The sequence below is a fragment of the Oncorhynchus mykiss genome, chromosome 10 (assembly GCF_013265735.2).
Source record: "Oncorhynchus mykiss isolate Arlee chromosome 10, USDA_OmykA_1.1, whole genome shotgun sequence".
Lineage (NCBI taxonomy): Eukaryota > Metazoa > Chordata > Actinopteri > Salmoniformes > Salmonidae > Oncorhynchus > Oncorhynchus mykiss.
Window position 1 is genome coordinate 47,344,179 of NC_048574.1, and position 22,142 is coordinate 47,366,320.

General features: G+C 45.7%; 1 protein-coding gene across 3 annotated transcripts in view; it reads left to right on the top strand.

The window, feature by feature from the left end:
- LOC110534120 (pro-neuregulin-2, membrane-bound isoform) overlaps positions 1 to 22,142 on the top strand; it is a 115,332-nt gene that overhangs the window by 84,938 nt on the left and 8,252 nt on the right. For 2 of the 3 annotated variants that reach the window (XM_021618798.2, XM_021618800.2), the window contains exons 4-6: positions 10,678 to 10,798; positions 15,543 to 15,601; positions 20,887 to 20,910. In XM_021618798.2, coding sequence (XP_021474473.2) covers positions 10,678 to 10,798; positions 15,543 to 15,601; positions 20,887 to 20,910 — 204 coding nt within the window. Of the gene's footprint in view, positions 1 to 10,677; positions 10,799 to 15,064; positions 15,142 to 15,542; positions 15,602 to 20,886; positions 20,911 to 22,142 lie in introns of all 3 variants that reach the window. The other variant, XM_021618799.2, reaches the window with a different exon arrangement.

Below are 22,142 nucleotides of genomic sequence, written 5' to 3' on the forward strand. Positions count from 1 at the left end.
CGGTGCTCCTGGGCTGGGTCAGGTTGCTTTGGCCTCTCTGTGCTCAGTGACTCCCTCCACTGTTAGTTTGTCCTCTGGCCATAGAGTTGACCAGCACCATCTGCTACCACGCAGCAGTGCTCTGATGTCCAATTTCATGGCCGCCAGAGTGCGTGGGCAGTGCATGTATTTGGGAGGGACGGAGGCCTGAGGCATGGGCGAGGTGTGATCCAGAGCGGACACGTTTCCTTGCGCAGGAAGCACGAAGGGGATACTTTCTCATGGGGACTCCAGCGGATCCAACAAAGAGATGGGAGTATTTTGAATCTGGTTCAGGATTGCAAAGCCTGCTGCTCTACTACCACTGTTACCAGGGCAAGCTGCTGTGGGAAGGGACAGTGCATTGAACAGTCAATGGGATGGATTTCTGTGTGTATCCAATCCCTGTGCTGCTGTCTGTTGGTGAAGAGGGGGCTGAGGGTGGAACCAGGTTGGGTTGCCCTGCGTTGCGTGGTAATCCCCGGCTGGGCACCCGGTTGGGCTCTGGGGCCGGAAGGTTCATCCTCTTGCTTCTTCCCACCCTCCTCCTTCTCATCCTGGGCCTGGGTGCCTGTCTCCTGCTGCTGCACCGGGTGCTAGCTCAGGGTTCCACATCCACATGCTCCAAAACTCCCGGTGGCCTGGATCTGAGGAGGGTGAGGAATAGGAGAGTTATCCACTGTCATACACTACAGCTACACCAAACAGAGCAGGGACGGCAGGGGGGACCGCAAACGGGGCCCCTGGGTCCTCCTGAAAGTAGGACACTCTGGGGACCATCCCTCTCCGCTGCAGGCCCTTTGCTCCAGCCAACACCTGGCCTGACTATACTCATTCTGCTGCACACCCAACCTGCCCTGCTGCCTGACAGTGCCAGCACCCAGCCCCTCCTCCTCCTCAGTATGTTCACTTTGCTTGTTTACATGACTGGCTGTTGTGCAATCGCATGCTGTGGCGCTCTTTGATTTCCCCTTAATGCAGAGATGACTGTGGCAGGCAAGACCAGGCATATCAGCTATGCTGTTGAGAAAGGGCAATAAGAGGCAAGAATATAAATGAAAACATGATGAGAGGGGAGATTAGGATAAAGTTCAGAACAGACTCCATTTTGTATATTTCAAGCACTCCGTCTCTCTCTATCCAGCTGGATGGCCCTTGAAATAATGATGGTCACTTTCCTCTTGAAACAGGCTTTTAGTGAATTATCATTAGTAATGTTCTGTTTATGTGTCTCTCAAATTCTTGGTAGAGATAATGTTCTGTTCTGGCCCTTTGCCTAAACAGTGATCGAGTACCCCTCAGGCTGTTGATGGTGGAGCAGTCTCATTGAACTCGGTTCAACTTGTGAAATGTACGAAGACCCACACGATAGATTACGAGCCCTGTTTGTGTGTGGGAGGTGGGTGGGGGGGGGGGGTTAGCGCGGTGCGGTGGCTGGTTAGCGCGCTATTTTGTGTTTGCAGTGTTTGCGTAAGGGATTTTTGATCTGTCAGTGCCGCTGTTTGTTGGAGCGTTATGGTCTTGCTGAGCTTCGCAGCTCTGATATTCCAACAAAAGTACAACAAAAGTACAACAGTTTTAGAACCGCTGACTTTGAGACAAAGAAGATGCAGCTCATCTCCTGTCCCTCAACCTTACCCACGCACCCAAACACACGCGCTCTCAACACACGTCAGACGAGCACCAAAACTGGCAACCAGTCATATTATCATTGAGATGCACCACAGGGCACCCCGGTTTCACAAGAGAACTATTGCTACCAAAATGATCTTGTGAACTACTCTTTTTTTTATTTTTTATTTTTTTTATCAACAGCTACCATATTATGTATTCGTTTATCTTCCCGTAATAAATGTACCCATGCACAGTGAGGACTGAAATGGAGAGACTGCTCATATCCCTCTGGGGAAAGAAAACCTGGATGTTACACATAATGGAAACCACACCGATGCAGGAAGAATGCATGCAGTATAAATTGACCCCTAGCAAAGTGATAAGAGATCCCAGTCCCAGCTGTAACAAGAGACATGTCTGAAATTCCCAGCCAGGACTGAGGAGGGGGTTTATGTAGGGCGTTCTACACTGCTGCTGGTATATAGACTTGACTAGCTGTAAAATATGTCAGGGTTTTTGGAGATACATTTGTCAGTTGACGCTTGGGGCTTGCACTTTTGGACCTTTTTCTCTTACCAACCATGTTCTTTCCCACGACCTGGACTTGGTTCATTCCAGTTAAGATGCAGGCTATGATGACTACTGGTGACTTCTATAATCTGACCTGGGTCCCACCTAAACTAGACATCTCAAGTCTTTCCTAGTGTTTTAAGGATTTTGGTTGTCTCGCTATGCTGCGTTCAGAGGTAGAAACATGGTTTGTCCTTAGCTGCTTATTCCGTCTTTAATAGCTCTCTTCCCCGAAACATAACTGAATTACTTCATGCTTTTCACGGAGAAGAGTAATGACCAGAGCCTTATGGAATCTGCTGCTGAAAATATTTAATTACAGTTATTGTCTGCATCTTAGTATTGATTCTTGCTTTACAGCAGTATTTGCATTTGGGAATCATTTCCATACAGTATTCATTTTTTATTTTTTACACAAGACAATTTCTGGGTTGGTAAAATTCAGATTCCTCCACTGACTCTGTGTGGCCCTAGTGATGAGGACCCTGTTGATGTACTTGAATATACTGTAATTACTCCCAATGGTTGAGTGTTGAGAGGTGCAGAACAGGGCTAGCCTCCGGGAAGAGAGAAGAAGAGAAGAACAAAACGCAGCGGAACAGGGACCTCTCCTTTCATTTTTACGGCCTTTCTTTAGAACCCTATGGAGAGCGCGGAAAGACAGACGTGTTTATGAAGGTTTCCAGATGGCCCCTCTTGCACCCCCAGTCTTTTTTTTCTTCTTCAGTTCTCTGGCCATGAAGGATTCATCAAACTCCGTGGTGAAGCCTGTTGGCCAAACCACTGGGCTCGAGCTAACACTGTAGAAAATCCAGTCGGCACACGACTGGGGAAGAAGAAACCTGAGGTTAATAGACCAGGTAAACTGACCTATAACCCTACGGGAATGAGAGCACATCATCGAACCCAGTCTTAGACGGGGGGACTGACCTTTACATGGAGTTGGAGGATCAGGACCAGGATGCTCCTCTGCTGAAGGGAGAACTAACGGGGTCATGGGGTTGACTTACTCAGCCACATGGCTATGAAACATGAGAAACCAGGCACATGAGAATGGAGTTGCTCCCTGACTTGGTAAACCGCCACGGGCTCCAAGGCCAGTGGACACCATTCTGACCCAGCCATGGTTCTGTGAGACAGGAGATACTGACCCAACAATATGCGCATGCTGTACAGAGAGGGAACGCTCCCTATTTCTATCTCCTAGACCCCTCAAACTCAACTCTGGACCTGGAAGCCAGTTCCACTGCATGTGTTCATTGTTCCCCTCTAATCAGGGACTGATTTAGACCTGGGACATCAGGTGGGTGATTCCCCTCTAATCAGGGACTGATTTAGACCTGGGACATCAGGTGGGTGATTCCCCTCTAATCAGGGACTGATTTAGACCTGGGACATCAGGTGCGTTTAATTAATGATCAGGTAGAAACAGAAAACAGCGGACTCCGGACCTCGTAGGGTAAGAGTCGAATGCGCCTGCACTAGACGCTGTGATCAGGATGAAGCGTCTCATTTGTCACCCATTTATAGCAGCCCCATTCCTGGACTGCCTCCTGGGGATAAATGCACATAAAAGCACTGTCAGTGTCTTCTGCTATAAAGACGACAGCACGCAAGAGGCAAAGAGAGAGAGGGGAGAATATCTTACAATCCAAACTTTCTTAGGTAATGAGAATTGTTCCCCCCCACTCCCCCCCCCTTTCCTTGTGTTTTGTTGGAAAATAGTGTGGTCCACTTTCTCCCTGTCTTGATCATCAGTTGGCATTGAAGAGAATGCTACTTTATTTAGATGTGTGAGAAGCAGTTGGTTTTCTCTGTGCACTGAGCTGTCTGAGCTCAACATTCCCTCAGACAGGCCGCTGTGAATACCATGCTGCCTCAGCAGGTATTCACAGTACAGTCGACAAGCTCAGGAAAACGTGTCAGAATTCTGGTTGTATGGATAGTGGGTTGGTACAATATTCAACCCTGCACCACTGGCAGGTTGTCTGTAGCGGTCAGAACAGAACAGACCTGGCCTCAGCCTCACCATACTGTTACTGAGGTATAACCATCAGACGTTTCAGAGACCTGAAGGCACCTTGAGCATTTTTCTAAAATAACACCTAGATTTAGTATTGATTCCGGTTCCTTTTCCCTGAAGGTACTGAATGGTTGAATTGAATAGCTGAATTGCAAGATCAATGGATTTAAAATCCCCAAAATGATGATATTGTCAGACATGTTGATATACTCTATAAACAATACAGTGCCTTCAGAAAGTATCCACACCCCTTGTAAAAATGTGTTTAACAAGTCACATAATAAGTTGCATGGACTCTCTCTGTGTGCAATAATAATGTTAAATATGATTGATGGACTACCTCATCTCTGTACCCCACACATACAATTATCTGTAAGGTCCCTCAATAGAGTAGTGAATTTCAAACACATTTTCAACCACAAAAACCTGGGAGGTTGTCCAATGCTTCACAAGGAAGGGCACCTATTGGTAGATGGGTACACAACAAATAATCGACATTGAATATCCCTTTGAGCATGAATGGTGTATCAATCCACCCAGTCACTACAAAGATGCATAACTCAGTTGCCGTACAGGAAGGAAACCGCTTAGGGATTTCACCACGGGGCCAATAGTGGCTTTAAAACACTTAGTTTTCTCCCATCACAGCTATTAAACTCTGAGGATGGATCAACAACATTGTAGTCGCTCCACAATACTAACTTAAATGACAAAGTGAAAAGGACGCCTGTACAGAATAAAGAATATTCAAAAAACATGCATCCTGTTTGCAACAAAGCACTAAAGTAAAACTGCAAATTAAAAATTGCAAAGAATATAAAGCGTTATGTTTAAGGCAAACACAACACATCACTTAGCACCACTTCATATTTTCAAGTTATGGGTATGCTTGTCTTCGGCAAGGACTAGGGAGATTTGTAGGATAAAAATAAACGGAATAAAGCTAAGCACAGGCAAAATCGTTCAAAAACCTTGTTCAGTCTGCTTTCCACCAGACACTGGGAGATGCATTTCAGCAGGACAACAACCTAAAACACAAGGATAAATCTCAACTGAAGTTGCTTACCAAGACGACATTGAATATTCCTGAGTGGCCAAGTTAGTTTTTTAAATTTACTTTTTCTCCCCAATTTCGTGGTATCCAATTGTTAGTAGCTACTATCTTGTCTCATCGCTACAACTCCCGTACGGGCTCGGGAGAGACGAAGGTCGAAAGTCATGCGTCCTCCGATACACAACCCAACCAAGCCGTACTGCTTCTTAACACAGCGCGCATCCAACCCGGAAGCCAGCCGCACCAATGTGTCGGAGGAAACACCGTGCACCTGGCATCCTTGGTTAGCGCCCACTGCGCCCAGCCCGCCACAGGAGTCGTTGGTGAGCGATGAGACAAGGATATCCCTACCGGCCAAACCCTCCCCAACCCGGACGACGCTAGGCCAATTGTGCGTCGCCCCACGGACCTCCCGGTCGCGACCGGTTACGACAGAGCCTGGGCACGAACCCAGAGTCTCTGGTGGCTCTTAACCACTGCGCCACCCGGGAGGCCCCCCAAGTTCCAGTTTTGACTTAAATCTACTTGACATAGATTTTCAAGACCTGAAAAGGTCTACTTTTTTTTCTCCATGCTTTTGCGAAATGAGCTCTCTTCCTTCACTGATTATCAAAGGCACTTAAATCGCCTACAATCCAATAACCCAACATTGCGACTAATAAAACATCCCATTGGTGTTTAGTCGTCTGTAGAAGGGTTTGTAATGAAGAATGGAGCGCTCCTGGATGACGTTAACAGTATTAGAGTAAAGTGTTAAGTATTAAAGTGAGGAAGTATTACTCAACTGTCTACATTGATCATCACAGGTAGGCAAGGACATATTTGGTGTTCTACACTAATTCAGTCAGACGCTGAATTTATTCCACAGACACAGTACGGTGCAAAATGCACACGCTGTCTGATTCATTATAGTCACTTCCCCGAACAGCACAACCATACAAAACAGTAAGTTATTTGTCCGAATAAACGTTTTCTCGTAAATCGCGATTACACATTTCAGATCCTCTCTCAGAAGAGTCTAAGGTGTAATTCAGCCATCTTTATGTCCATATCAATTCATTTCTGGAAAACAGTTGAAGTACCTTACTGTGATTGATTGTTTTCAATTAAAATGGTAAAATAATAAAAAGCTTCTTAGCTAAATGCAATTTCTCAATTTTGCTAGGACTGTCTGGGAGTACTCTGAGAGAGGCTCCTAATTGGAGGGATGTGTAACCTGACAACTATCAGAAAGGAGGGGAAACTCTTTGTCATTGGTATTTTTTAACTCTAAAAAAACCCACGTAGCCAAACAAGCTGAAATTTCTGGCAGTCTTTTCCAACAGCTCTTACACTAAACGGGCATTAACATAATTTTCACAATCTCACAGTATTATTCCAAACTCATAGTGTGGAAATTAATGTATAAAACACAGGACAAATGAAGCTTTTGACTGCACTGGGCCTTTAAGTCGACAAGGAAATAAGAGAATCATTTGATAAAACAGACGAGGGAGCGTGTGAGAGAGTGATTTAAAAAAACAAAGCTGTCTTTTAAGAGACAAGTGCTTTCGCCCACTTGCGACAGTTAAGTTTAATATGCAGTGGTTAACCCACGTCATTAGTTCCCCTCACAGATAAACAAGTAGTAGAGCCTGGGTACTGTAAACTCTCTCCTTCCTGGCACGGTGGGAGCACCTTCGCTCCTCTGACAGACAGCACTATACACGCTCTGCTACAGCTGGACCTGGGCCAACGGGCGCCTCTCCATGTATGAATTGAGCGAGCTGTGAGAACACTATTATTAGCAAAGTGTACAGAGCTTTTGTTCTAGGATGTTTTCTTCCGATTCCCTGCCATGTCATGCAATGGATAGTGAGTGAGTTAACTGGAGAGTTGAGGGGGGGGGGGGGGGGGGGGGGGGGGGAAATCTGGCTACAGGTACAATTTGTCCTTTGCAGAATCTGTTACTGTATGATTTGCTGCAACAGGTTTCTGCAATGCTTTGTGCACTTTCTGAGAACGTATTTGCAAAGCTTTGTGCACTTTCGGAGAAAAAGCATTCCTGTTGAGTTGGCAGATCCCCCCCCCCCCATTTATTGAAAACAGTTCCTGCAAATATGTGTCTTTTTGCTTTAGAATAGGTTACATGTGCTATCCAACAGAACATGTGCAACGTATTCAGGGCTAAGTTCAAATGGATGTTTAGTTGACCACAGATGTGCAACGGCCTTGTTCATCACACACTGATCACACCAATCACAGGTCAAGTTGGCAGCAATGTCTTTCTCTCCGTCTCTTTCTTTCTCATCCTCTACCTATGTATCCCTCTATGTATGCCAATAGTGATAATTGAAATCAATAGCTGGAATGAATGAGGTCAACGTGTGGACAACACTGTGACGAAAGGTGAGGCAGCAGTGTTTTGCGCGTGTGTGTGTGTGTGTGTGTGTGTGTGTTCGTTCGTGCATGCATGCATGCGTGCCTGGTGCCTGTGTTGTGTAATATTGTTTTCACCATGGCCACCACAGCACCAACTGAATTTACTACGTATCAAGTTACTGCAAGCAGGAATTTAATTTGGGTAGGTCTTTTGATAAGTGAATTGAGTTAGTATTGCAAGTATACCAATGTACTGTTTTACAAAAACCCGTTTCTAGCCTACGGATATTGTTGCACTCGCTTTGTACAGGGGTTGGATGCACATATGCCCAGGAGACAGCAACTTACCGAGTTAAAGGGCTTACCGAGCTTAAACCTCTTGGTCGGCCAGTCCAAGTGGATTATTATTTGTTCAGATGGTGATGAAACATAAATATGTACAAAAAAAGGAAAAATGACAAAGGCATGGCCAAACTAACAACTCAAAAACAAACTAAACAAAACCAGCAGCCTCATGACTTGCCAGCTGGGACGCTGACTGACGATCACCTGATGTGCTTATCAACCAGGCTCAGCACCCGGACAAAGTTGCTGCTGTCCCCTGTGGGAATGGAGTGTGGACGTGTTACCTGGATGGTGTGTTTGTCTAGGTCTGAACACTAACCGTGCCCCCCATATCATAACAATACTGTATGTACGGAAGTAGGCTACACATTCACAAGTATGTATTTGTCAATCAACCTCCAATTTGGCAAACACAAACATGTTGTCACACCCCAGCAAGGTGCGGGTTGAAATCTATTCAGTGTACAGAGGCTACATCCCAACGTTTGACAGAGGAGTCCTCCCTCTTCTCCCTCTTCTCCTTGCCCAGTCCTGCCACTCCTCAGGCCTCATCCCAAAACCTCTTAGCACTATTTACATAACAGTGGAGGATTAGTCGGCATGACATTTAGGCCATTTCATTCCAGAGATCTGAATCAAGGGATAAACAGGGACTCCTACGCTCTTCAGGGGGAAATATTTATCTTTGCACAGAGAGCGTCTTGAGTCCGTGTCAACACTACTGAGAGACACAATGTAATTCTTGGAAGGAAATATGTGACCGTTTTATGTGGAGGATGAGTGATTGAATGAGAAGTGAGTGTTTTATGTCTTGTATTGTGTATAAAATCACAAAAGAGCAACTGGTTGACCACGCCATCTGGAGTGGAGAGTTCCTGCACCTGTCTCTATGCGCTGCCTTCATTGCATACAGTACAAGGATATACAGTACCAGTCAAAAGTTTGGACACACTTACTCATTCAAGGGTATTTCTTTATTAGATTTTTTAAAAACTATTTTCTACATTGTAGAATAATAGTGAAGACATCAAAACTATGAAACAACCCATAGAATTGTGTAGTAACCAAAAAAGTGTTAAACAAATACATGTATTTTATATTTGAGATTCTTCAAAGTATCCACCCTTTGCTTTGATGACGGCTTTACGCATTCTTGGCATTCTCTCTACCAGGTTCATGAGGTAGTCACCTGGAATGCATTTAGATTCTAACAGGTGTGCCTTGATAAAAGTACATTTTGGGGATTTCTTTTCTTCCTAATGTGTTTGAGCCAATCAATTGTGTTGTGACAAGGTAGGGATGGTATACAGAAGATAGCACTATTTGGTAAAAGACCAAGTCCATATTATGGCAAGAACAGCTCAAATAAGCAAAGAGAAACAACAGTCCATCATTACTTTAAGACATGAAGGTCAGTCAATCTGGAAAATGTCAAGAACTTTGAAAGTTTCTTCAAGTGCAGTTGTAAAAACCATCAAGCGCTATGATGAAACTGGCTCTCATGAGGACCGCCCTAGGAAAGGAAGACCCAGAGTTACCTCTGCTGCAGAGGACAAGTTCATTAGAGTTAACTACACTTCAGATTAGAGCCCAAATAAATTCTTCACAGAGTTCAAGTAACAGACACATCTCGACATCAACTGTTCAGAGGAGACTGCGTAAATCAGGCCTTCATGGTCGAATTGCTGAAAAGAAACCACTACTAAAGGACACCAATAATAAGAAGAGACTTGCTTGGGCCAAAAAACACAATGGACATTAGACTGGTGGAAATTTGTGAATCCAAATTTGAAATGTTTGGTTCTAACCACTGTGTTTTTGTGATACTCTGTGTATGTGAACATATGATCTCTGCATCTGTGGTTCCCACAGTGAAGCATGGAGGAGGAGGTGTGACTGTGTGGGGGTGCTTTGCTGGTGACACTGTGATTTATTTATAATTCATTGCACACTTAACCAGCATGGCTACAACCGCATTCTGCAGCAATATGCCATCCCATCTGGTTTGCTCTGAGTGGGACTATCATTTGTTTTTCAACAGGACAATGACCCAAAACAGACCTCCAGGCTGTGTAATGGCTATTTGACCAAGAAGGAGAGTGATGGAGTGCTGCATCAGATGACCTGGCCTCCACAATCACCCAACCTCAACCCAATTGAGATGGTTTGGGATGAGTTGGGCCCCAGAGTGAAGAGAAAGCAGCCAACAAGTGCTCAGCATATGTGGGAACTCTTTCAAGTCTGTTGGAAAAGTATTCCTCATGAAGCTGGTTGAGAGAATGACAAGAGTGTGCGAAGCTGTCATGAAGGCAAAGGGTGGCTATTTTGAAGAATCAAAAATGTATTTATTTGATTTGTTTAACACTTTTTTTGTTTTGTTTTTTGTTACCTCATGAATCCATGTGTGTTATTTCATAGTTTATGTCTTCAATATTATTCTACAATGTAGAAAATAGTCCAAATACAGAAAAAAACCCTTGGAAAAAACCTTTGACTGCTAGTGTATATTGTAGCATGTTCCGCACTGTGTTTCTACTCTTCTACCTAAGTCCCCCGAATGGAGCCGTCTTAGTTTCAAGTATTATTTAGATGACAGAATATACATTGTACTCTACTCCAGTAACAGAGCTCTAACTGCCTATAGTACTCTCATGTCTGTGTTGCTAACATGTCGCTCTTTCTTCCTGGACAGTAACCACCACACTATCGCCAGGCTCGGGCCACGCCAGAAGATGCAACGACACCGAGAAGGATTACTGCGTGAACGGCGGCGACTGTTACTTTATACATGGTATCAATCAGCTCTCCTGCAAGTGAGTCCTCGCCGCTATTTCTGAACTCGTCCCATGGCAACATTTTTAATTCTACTTGGACAGTTGTCTTTTCTGTTTTTCAGCCGCTGTCTCCTTATGCTCTTGTAATGACAGATCGATTGCAGGATGAAGACTCCGGTCATGTCAAGTGATTTTCTAACCCTCTCTTAGCAGAGGCCTTTTCTCTATCCCCTTCGTATGGTTGTAATCTCCCTTTATCCCCCCCCCCCTCCCCATCCACCTTCCAGCCCCCTCTCTCTTACAGGAGGCCCGGCATAGCTGAGGATTACAGGAAGGCATTGCCAGTATGTGCAGATGTCTATTGTAAGGGTTTGTGCCTCTTTCATGTATACTTTGGTTGCTGATAAGGAGGCTAGATTGTGGTCTGCTCGTCGTTCTCAGCCCACGTTTGGCGTGCAGGAGCCTCGCACATGAAAAGGCCTTTTTTATAAATGTCATGATTCACTAGTAGTGTAAGGAACAAATATTTACGCCAGTCGGAGGCCTCTAGCGAGCTAAATAGGATCGTTGCTTACATCACAAGACCTTTTGAAAAGAGGGTCAGATGTACAACACTGGTTTTAAATCAAGTGCGCTAAGGACATTTTTTGTTTTTGGAAGATAAATGTTTTTCTCTTGATTGTGGAAGTGGCCACGGGGAGCTGATTGACCTTTTTCTCGGGATCAGATTCTGATTTGCGTGTGTACCGGATGTACTAGCTATATGCTAGTGTGAGCATGTTGATTTGCCTTTGACATGTGTAGGTGTGCAGCAGCTGTATGCAAGAATGTACACGGAGTACATGCCTTTTGCACACTGGGCGTCGTCTTCGCGGCAGTCTCAGAACAGGTGAATGTTTACGGCGCGGTCATCCTGCGTAGTAACAGTTTGCGTCAATATCACAGCTTGTGCCAGGGAAAGAGTGTGTGTGTGTGTGGGGGGGGGGGGGGGGGGGGCTGTTGTGTTCTACATCTCTATAATTACGTTATCACATCCTATTATAGTGAGCGTTGGTCCATTTATGTAAATATCACATATGCTTCCACGTTGGGTCTACGGTGGAGAGTGGCGCGGAGGTCCACTGGCCAGCCACTGTGTGTGTGTTCAGCTGGCCTCAGGAACACTGTTCGGCAAGCAGTGCTGCGTGGCTGCAACAGCCATTCAATAAGCTGTGTACAAATTGGAGGGAGCAATAATTCAATTGCTGCAGCTAACTGACTCCCGGTCGAGGCACGGGTCCAGAAAAGTTGAATAATGCAGGGGAGGCCCGCGGGGAATTGTTGCCCCCAAAGCCATCTCCTTCAATATAGGCCAGGCTTCAGCGGGTATTACTCACCATCTGAACAAGTCCAGCTGACAGCTGGCCCTGTTTTTATGCCCTTCACTTTGAAGTATAAAGTTCTTTAGCGGGAAGGAAAAGTTTAACGAATGACCTTGAGGGTAATTATTTCCCTGACCTGTAGCGCCGGGTTTCATAATACACAATATCGGCCACATCAGCAATGTCTGCTCGATTTAAGGATTCCTGCAAGTTCGGGGACAAAAAAACGCAGACATGAACAGTGAATGGCATGAATCAGGATAGAGTACACAAGCTCTGTTGAGCTCTGCACTATAGGTTGGAGGTACTGCACATGGAAGACTCAACAGGCCATAATTCTTCATGAAGGATACGGGACTCGCTAAGGAGAACACTCTTCAGATAGCTGACTGCTAACTGCCTCTGGGTTCAATACTGTGTCTTTTAGTCTAAGGGGTTTGTTTTGCCTAAATGCTAGTCGGCTATGTGTATGGGCTTGCTTGGTTTATGTTGACAGAAGATATTTAATCCTTTTTAAACACTCAAACCGATATTGATTTGTTACAATATGTGCTCTATCAGTGTGTTCTTTTATGAGGACAAATTTTAACATTTGTTGATTTTACCGTGACAGAGCATTGTTCTTTGTCATTTCTCCAGAAGCCTTTGTTGTGTGTTCCCCAGGTTAACATATCACTCAGCATGGGTAATTTGGCATGGAATAGCATAATACTCCTGGGAGGCATTTTATAAATCTCCTAAATCATGAGGAATTGCCTCTATTGGATTGGCGGCTCTGTTGGTGGGGAGAGAGTGTGAAATGCTGGCACTGCTCAATGAACTGCACATCCTGATTTGATGAGGGAGGCAGAGGAGACAAACGGAGAAGAATAGAATGATCGCGAGAGGGGCCGCTGCGGCGTTTTGATTAAGTGGACAGGTGTCCCCAGAAATATGATTGTGGTGAGTCGAGAGCAAACTCAACAGATCTTTCCAACATGAGACGTGACACTGTAACTCTGTGAGTCAACTGTCTTAACCCAATTAAATGCACTCCCCCGAACCAGGCGGGTAGAAATTGGAAGGAATGTCATGGCCAATATATGCGGTTGCTGTAAGGAGGAGTGCGGAGGCCGGTGGAGCCTCCTGCTTTTAAAAAAAAATGTTTTTCTTAGTAAAGTTCAAAATATGTAACAGACTGATTGCTCTTCTACACGTGACCCAAGTCAAAAGATGGAGGGCTGCCTCCTGGGTGGCGCAGTGGCTAAGGGCGCTGTACTGCAGCGCCAGCTGTGCCATCAGAGTCCCTGGGTTCGCGCCCAGGCTCTGTCGTAACCGGCCGCGACCGGGAGGTCCGTGGGGCGACGCACAATTGGCATAGCGTCGTCCGGGTTAGGGAGGGATTGGTCGGTAGGGATCTCCTTGTCTCATCGCGCACCTGCGACTCCTGTGGCGGGCCGGGCGCAGTGCGCGCTAGCCAAGGTAGCCAGGTGCACGGTGTTTCCTCCGACACATTGGTGCGGCTGGCTTCCGGGTTGGATGCGCGCTGTGTTAAGAAGCATTACGGCTGGTTGGGTTGTGTATCGGAGGGCCTTCGTCTCTCCCGAGCCCGTACAGGAGTTGTAGCAATGAGACAAGATTGGATACCACGAAATTGGGGAGAAAAAGGGGTAAAAAAATGAAAAAAATGTAAAAAAGGATGGAGGGCTCTTTGCAACCCCATGTGAAGAAGGAAGAGGTCAAGAGGGTAGAAAGAGAGATTAGTGGGGGTTGTTTTCGTCCCTGTGGGTTGACCCCCCCCACCACCACATCCCCATGGGGCACTTGAGCTCACATGTACGTTGTAAACTTGATGTTTTTTTGGTTTGTTTCCACAATTGTTTTTCACTGCCATATACATGTATGTTTATTTTATGTGTGTGTGTGTGTGTGTGTGTGTGTGTATGTATTTATAGTGATTATTATTTTATTTTGCTACAGCAAATAGTGTCTTATAAGTCCAGGTGAGCTGGGCAACCTGAAAACCATGACCCTATAATAACATCTATCAAATCATGTAGGCCCACCCCTCTGGCACTCTCCATCAGGGCAACATTGTTTCCATGACCTCTGACCTGTCAGTTAAAGCCTGTCTGTAGCACGGGGGTGGGGGGGGGGGGGGGCTAGTGCCATAATATCCGCAAAAGTTGATCTATTCAGAGAGAGGGCGTGGAAGAGAGACTGGGATGCTTCTGTCTTTTGAACAGTGTACCCTCCTACTCACTGCCTAGCCATGTTTTACTCTGGCTGTTTTATAAAGTGCCATCCAATGCAGAGGCACAGTTTTGTTATTACAGAATAATCTGGATGTTTTCAGCGCTTCAAGAGTTGCTTAATGTTGAGATTGAGTCCATGTGCCACAGGGTCTGTTGTTCGATCCAGCTATATGCCTCGATCCCAATTTTTCATTTTTCGATGCGTCCAAGTTCCTGATTATTAACCAACAGATGCCGTTGGGTACTACTGCTGCAGTCTGTTTGCATAAGAGCTGGCGTGGGGTGGAAATGTTGCCTTCGTGAGTGGAAATGTTCCCGCAAGTGTTAATGTGTTTGAACTCACGGCACTGTTGCTTGTTAAAGGATACAGCTAAAACTAGGATGGTAGAGTGAACCGTTGGGGAAAAGATGCCCTCCTGGTCAACCGTCTTCTGTTCAGCAAGAGACATTCCACCCTTGCCGAGCGACAGTGATTGCTAACCCAATTAATTTACTAAGCAAGTAAACCAAAAACCTAGCAATGTTTTTGTAATGTCTAGCACACTGAAGCAGTCGGACGCAGGTAGAAGAACGTTTCTGCCCCACCATAATATTGCATATTGTAATATAACCTCTATCGGGTCTTCACCAGTAACGTGTATACAGTTCACTGCTGAGTTCACTGCTGTGTTTTCCATATTACGTTGTACCTCTCCTCCTCCCTTCCCCAGATGTCCGGATGGATACTTCGGCCCGCGGTGCTTGCAGACTGAGCCGTTACGATTGCGCATGCCCAATCCTTACAGAAGTATGTTCACATGACACCCACAGCTGAGAACAGAGCCACGGTTGTCACCGGGTTACCTCTATAGTCCCCTCCCTTCCTTCCTTCCCTCCTCCTCCTCCTCCTCCTCCCTCTCAGGTCAACCAAAGCCGTGGGTGGTGTGCGGCACAGTGGTGTCACCAGTGGGATCGCTCTGCTTCTTCTGTCCCTGGTGTTGCTGCGGTTCTAACTGTGTTTTTCTGCTTCTCTCTTTCTTTGTCTCTCTCTCTCGCTCTCTCTCGTTCGCCCTTCATCTCCTCCCCGTCTCTTGTGCATATCCTCTCCTCTCGATACCCCCCCCCACCCCCACCCATACTCTCTCTCTCTTTCACTCCCTCCTCCCTTCCTCCTCCCTCTCTTTTTGTGGTTTTGTTTCCTTCCATCAGGTGTCCGAATGACTTTACTGGCGACCGCTGTCAAAACTACGTTATGGCCAGTTTCTACCGTATGTCCATTTCCTCTTCTGTCCTGTCTTGTCTTGTCTGTCCTGTCCTGTCTGTCCTGCACGTTGACATGTGGCATGGGGCGCCGTGTTGTGTTGCCCTTCATAGTCGTTATTCTACCATCTGTGTCTGTTGACTCATCCAATTCAACTACCTTGTCCCGTGGCGACGCTCCCCTCAGACCAACACCGTTAAGTTGTTGCTGTTCTAATTTTAGAACAAATTGCTGCATTGGAGAGAATTAGCATAGCGACGCACACACTGGACGTCTGCGTGTGACTTGGTACTGAATGTCCTTGACGTTGATATGTACAGTAATTGGCATGTGCTCCGCTGGAATGAGCCCGAGCGGAGTTGGATTGCAGAGTGTACCCCCAGCTATTTGAAAACCCTGCTACGAGTCGACTGCATGCCAGCGCAGTCTAATGACACAACACACGATGCAACATCAAAACCCTCCCTAACAACGTGACAATGGCGCTTGTATGATATCGAATCAAACAGCCGTTTGTGATAATGTTAGTGCTGCTCCGCGGGACAGAAAGAGCCCGATTTCTATTGCGTTTGTTGTCCAACATGAATGTCAGGGTGACATGGCTGTTAAGCATTAGACTTAGGACACCTGGTCTAGCCTACGGACATTGCTAATTGTAATGCAAATTGCCTGACGACGTTAACTGGTCATTATTCAAATGTCTTTGTATCCTTTGCCAATTTTTTATTGTTAAGGCTATCCGTCCATGTACCATCTCTAAATCCCATGGGAATAGAATAAGCAAAGTAAGCATGTGGGCATTGCATCACTTTATACGGAACGTGCTGGTAGGGATAAAATGCACACGCAGTTTACAATGACGACACCTGCCTTTTACTAGTCACATCATGGATCAGGTCATGTATGGAGAATGCCATTCTCAGTTGTGTGTGTGTGTGTGTGTGTGTGTGTGTGTGTGTGTGTGTGTGTGTGTGTGTGTCCACACCCACACACACACACTCCCTTAGCTTTCCCTGCAATACTCGTCACTGTTATTGTATGAACAAGTCCCAAGGTTTAGCAGCAGCAGAATGCCATCCACACAGTAAAACAACAGACCCTGGCTGCCTGCTCTCACAGAGGTCCTCCTCAGCTCTGAGTTCCTGCTCTGTAATTACAGTGCGGTATAGAATAGAACTAGTGGCCCGGGGCTTCAGAGTCAAACCCTGTACCGGCACTCCACGTTGGCAACCCCCGCAAGCATGTCCATCAACCTCCCAATTACACCCAGATTAGAGAGAGGCATGTGGAGAACTTGAGCTCGGCAGGTCATGTCTCGAAGCCATTGGCTCTGATGTATGTCCACACACTACGTGTACATACATCATGCCTTTCTGCCCCAACTCAATTTTGCTATGTTCCCCAGTGTTTGCACGTCAACATGACTCCTAATGTGGTTAACTAGTATTTATCCGCGAGTACTTGTTTTAAAGGGCAGTTTATGTATCCAAAAGAGATTTACATGAACAAAACATAAATCTGTGTCTGCCTCCTTGTAGCTCCTCAAATGTCACGTAGGGTTCTTCTAGTTTCGCATGAACAAAGGGGGAAATTTTACGATATGCAATTACAAAAGTACACAGTATATGATTAGTATACGATTAAACATTGGGCCTGTCTCCAATGTCATGTCATGGAAAATGATTTATACTATTGCAATATTGTAGTTGTCTGCTGTGCATATCTGTAAGCATCACAGAGCCCCACAGTGGAGGTGTCATAATTCCCATAAAACCTAGCGGTCAAACAGGGAAATGGTTCCAGTCGTTTTTCCCCCATTTTTCCCCCATAGGGAATTTTAGAAACGCTTCAAGAAAAGGTCTGTGTTTTATGGAGGCTCACCCTGGCGTGGCGTTTTGATAACCGTGTAAATCTACTCAGACAATGTTGACTTTTATCAATATAGTCGGCTCTATTTACTCCGATTTTGAAAATGCTAGTTAGCATCAATGTAGACATAATGCAAGACTACAAATCCCTGCCAGCTTCTGCACGTCATCTCTAGCTGACACCTTTGCTAAAAGATAGTGTCCCATTTTAAACTTGTACAGGACAGTTCACAGAGTTGTCAATTTAAAGAAATGTAGCCAATTTAGTCATTACTAAATTTAGCTAGCATTAAACAGTTAATCCAGAAATTCTTACCTTTTGTCTCCATTAGGCAGTCTTGTCCAGATCATCATGGCATTTGTAGTTCTTTATGATAGCCACATTAGAAGCTAATTAGCATTTCCTATTTGGGGGGTAAATACAGGTGAATATATTGATAAAAGTCACCTTGTCCTAGAGAGATTTACACGGTTATCAAAATCTCCCGCCAGAGTAAGCCTACACGAAACACAGCCCTCATCAAGTGTTTATAAAATGAATGGTGGTTTTTCCAACAACCAATGAGCAACTCTGCCGTAAATTCAAGTGCATTTAGATGGGTTGGTAGTTTAGCAACAAAATCGACGCGTGCGCAACTATGGGGGAAAACTGGGTGGGTCGAATTAGAATGTTGACAACGTGTAAACTATATTTAGTCTGCACAATGAGCACTTGTTGTCTCTCAAATACATCGTTACAGCTGTTGGTGAGCTAGTGAGTGAATTTTAGCCATATTAGCATAGACATCAAATCCGTCAAAACACCTCAAAACAAGACCTGGTATCAAGAACAAGATGAAACGAGCTGAAACAAGTCGCTTACGATTCCCAACATGGCAGATTCTTGTCAGTGTTGCTAGCAATCTGGCCATCCTGAATCACGACAACTCACCCATTTTGAAGCGTGCGCATTGTTTTCGGGAAGTTGTCAGCTAATCCATCTATTGAACGTTGAGATTGCCCGAAAGGCCAGTCTCTTTGGCAGTGAAAAGGAGTGGAACGTTAGCTAAAGAGACAGTCTACTCATGTACACTGTTCAGTTGCAAAACGTATACCATATGTCATGTCAGTGCCTTCAGACCTTTACCGGAGTCCATGCATTACAGCCTGGTACTGTATTCAACTGTACTGAAGTGCTAGCCCAGAGCAGAAGGCAGTGTGCGGGAGCTCTCTCACTCTACAGCTACATCTATCTTACTGTAATGTTATGTTTAACCTTACCGGAACTGAGATGAACACAGTTGCCTCTCTTTTCAAGAAGTGTATTCATTGACAACTCTAGACAACCCGAGCAAAGCCTTTTTGTCCCCTCGAATAACATGCTGAGATGACCCAAGAAAGGACGTGTGGGTGACGCTTTCAAACCTCTTCCATTTAAGATATCCACAATTTTAAAATACTGTAAAGGCATCAGACCAAATGTTTCATTGACGTCGGGCACCAACCAGGGATGTAAATTAATTCATTAGTACATAAACCATTTATCTTAGTCGGATCTGTCGAAATTTCCCCCAAAAGGTTCCCAGCCATGCGTGATCCCTTTTCAGAGAGGACTTTGCGTGTACACAAGAGTAGCATTGGAAACAAGCTTAAGGCTCCACTTAATAATAAAGTGAATGAGTGCAAAGGCAGGTTGGAAGGGGTGGCGCTCAAACCCTTTCTTCACCTCTCCCAGTGCGAGATCTGACACGTCATTGGATTCAGAAAGCACACTGGAGAGGTCATTTCTGGGCACCAATTTCCTCTGAACGTGCTCCAAGTGTGCACACAGACAATCGAGGTCAGGACTACTCCAGTGACAGCACTGTATCAAAACCGTTGTACATCCGAAATGTACTTTACTAGTCAGCCAGAGAAGAAATGCATCTCGTAACCTAAGAATTTGCTTGTTGGCTACATTTTCCAAACAGTTAACTTGACCTACTAGAACAGGATTCTCCCATTTCGAATGATTGTATCGATAGTCGTGCGATTACCCTAAACAGTGTAGAATAATGGAGGAGACTGTAGAGCCACAGTCATATACAATCAGCCTCTTCAGCATTTCTGGGCTAGCAATGTAATCCTTATCATGCTGTGAAGTTATTTTTGTTTACCGAAACAGAACTATATAGAAGCAGACAGAATCCTCTCCACCCCTCCACACTCACTTCCCAAACCTCATCCATCCCACGTATGAGTTCCCTTCCCTTCTCCTATCAGGGTGTCTCCCCTACCCCAGAGATCTCGTTGACTCCTGTACAGAAAGCTGGACCGCCTCAGCCACTCAGCAGGGCCGGGGCTTACCCAAGAGCACGTTGTCATGACAACAGCAGGGATTTGCCGCGACCTGTGTAGAGCGAGTGAGCTTTCAGATGTACTGTATGGGCTCAGAAGCTTGAATGGTGCAGGCAGCCCTTCTCCACTTCGCCCCATGGCCTTGATTTCCCATGCAATATAACCCCCCCCCCCCCCCCCCCTCCCTCCTCAATCTGACTGGGTTACTTAATTTTGTGCGGATGAGGTGAAGCATCATCTTCACTTAGTCAATAGTATCAAGGTGCTGGTCCTTAGATGAGGTTGAGTGACGGATTGCTGAGACGGACTCTGTCTTCAAATTGACATGTATCCTTCTGAGTGCAGTCGCAGGTTCCACGTGTCCTACAGTACATGCCCTTATTGTCTAGCGGTCAGCCCCTCCCTCACCACCACGCAGTTCTAATGCAGGACTACGGAGTGAATTGATCTGATGTTGTATTCCAATTGCAAACAGGTAAGGTTGTTCTGTTAACATGTCACGTCCTATCAAATCATCCCTGAATGGAGTTGCCTGTGCTAAACGGAACCGTAACATTGGACTGTGTAACGTCTAACATCCCTTGTAGTCAGGACGATACATTCTAATCCACTAACTGGACGTCTAATCTATACTTTTAAAACTATGTTCTTGTACCAGAGACCCATTTGTAGCGGTAATATAATGTTTCATTAGCTAAGTAGTGCGCTGTGTCTTAATCTACCCTTAACGGTTTGGCCCAGAGATCCCATGCAGCCGTTCTGGCAGCGGATGTCTGGTTTTGCATGCCATAGTCTAGATTGACTAACTGCTTGTTGTTGTCTTGTGTCTGTGTGTGTGTGTGTGCCGTTTGTTTGGATGTTTTGGTCGTCTTATCTTGATGGTTGTCCAGCTCCATCCCGCCACTGTAACTGTTGACTCACCATCCATGTCTCCGACTGTCCCGTCAGTCCTGTTGCTCAGTGCACATACTGGATATATCTGTTGTTTATCTATGTTGGAAGGCGTCTCTCCTAAACTGGTCTCTTCTTCTTTCTTTCTTTTTTTTCCCCTTCTTTTTTTGTTGTTGTCGTTGTCGTTTCCCCAACTGTCAACTTTCTGCAATGGCAGAGCATCTTGGGATTGAATTTATGGGTATGGAACAATCCTTCATTTGAATTCCCAGCTTGACTAGAGCTGTGTATTTGATCTCCTTCCGTTCTGTTTGACATTGCTTCCATTCCCTCTGGACTCTATAAAGTAAATGGTCCCATTGATTGGTTAATCAATCTGTCAATCAACCATAACCGTAACTCACTGGGCTGCCCCATGGAGCCGAATCTCCCTCTAACATTACCACGGGGTGTCCTAATCTGCAGCCCTCATCACCACATGCACAGTACATTCGACCATGTAAACAATCTGACAGGAGAGCATGCAGCAGTTCTTCTTGATGAACTGGTTTTAAGGGACTATAGACCTGTAGAGCAGGTAGAAATCAATATGGAAGCCTGCTTGATTCATGGATCCTCCCTTTATGGAGTAGACTAGATTCCCCCTCCATCCATCCTCCACTCAGGGAGAAGTAGTGTCCTACTAGAGTCTTGACTCCCTCTGGAATCTTCTCTCCAGGGTTGATGACTTCAGACTTATCCGCGTAAGCCTCCGTGGCCGTCCGCACGCCCGCTGTTTACGACAGAATAAACAGTGCGAGTGCGTAGTTTCGTGTGATTCTGTTGGCACACACCCTGGCTAGTGTTAACACTAGTGTGAATTGAATTGCATTACTCTGGAAGAGTTGTATAACCCCTCAGCCCTCCTTAGGCACAGAAACACACACACACACACACACACACACACACAAACTAATACACCTCCCTCTCTCTCTCTCTCTCTCTCTCTCTTTCCCACTCTCCCTCCATCTCTCTCGCTCTCTTTCATTCTCTCTTACAGACGCACACACACTGTTCAGTACTTCCCGTACTGTACTTTTAATTGATAGTGATGGTACATGTTTTAATGATCCACCCATCATAAAGCAGGAACTGTACCATGTTCCAACTTGTATTAGCCGACACCAGAGTCCCTCGCCACATCCCTGAGACACAGACAGAAGCTCAGGAATGAGTGCTGCAAATAGGACACCCCTGTTCTCCTCTCTCAACCAAAGGCCTTCAGGATTTGCTTTCATGTTCTTCCCTCTACCTCTGCTCTGCCCCCGCCCCCCCCCCCCCCCCCCCCCCCCCCCCCGTTAGCATGCTATGCCAGGTTTACAGTTGACTCCCTCCCTCCCTCCCTCCCTCCCTCCCTCCCTCCCTCCCTCCCTCCCCCAACATCCACGCTGCCCATCTTAACTGTGTCATTCTCCTCCTCCCCTCAACACTTCA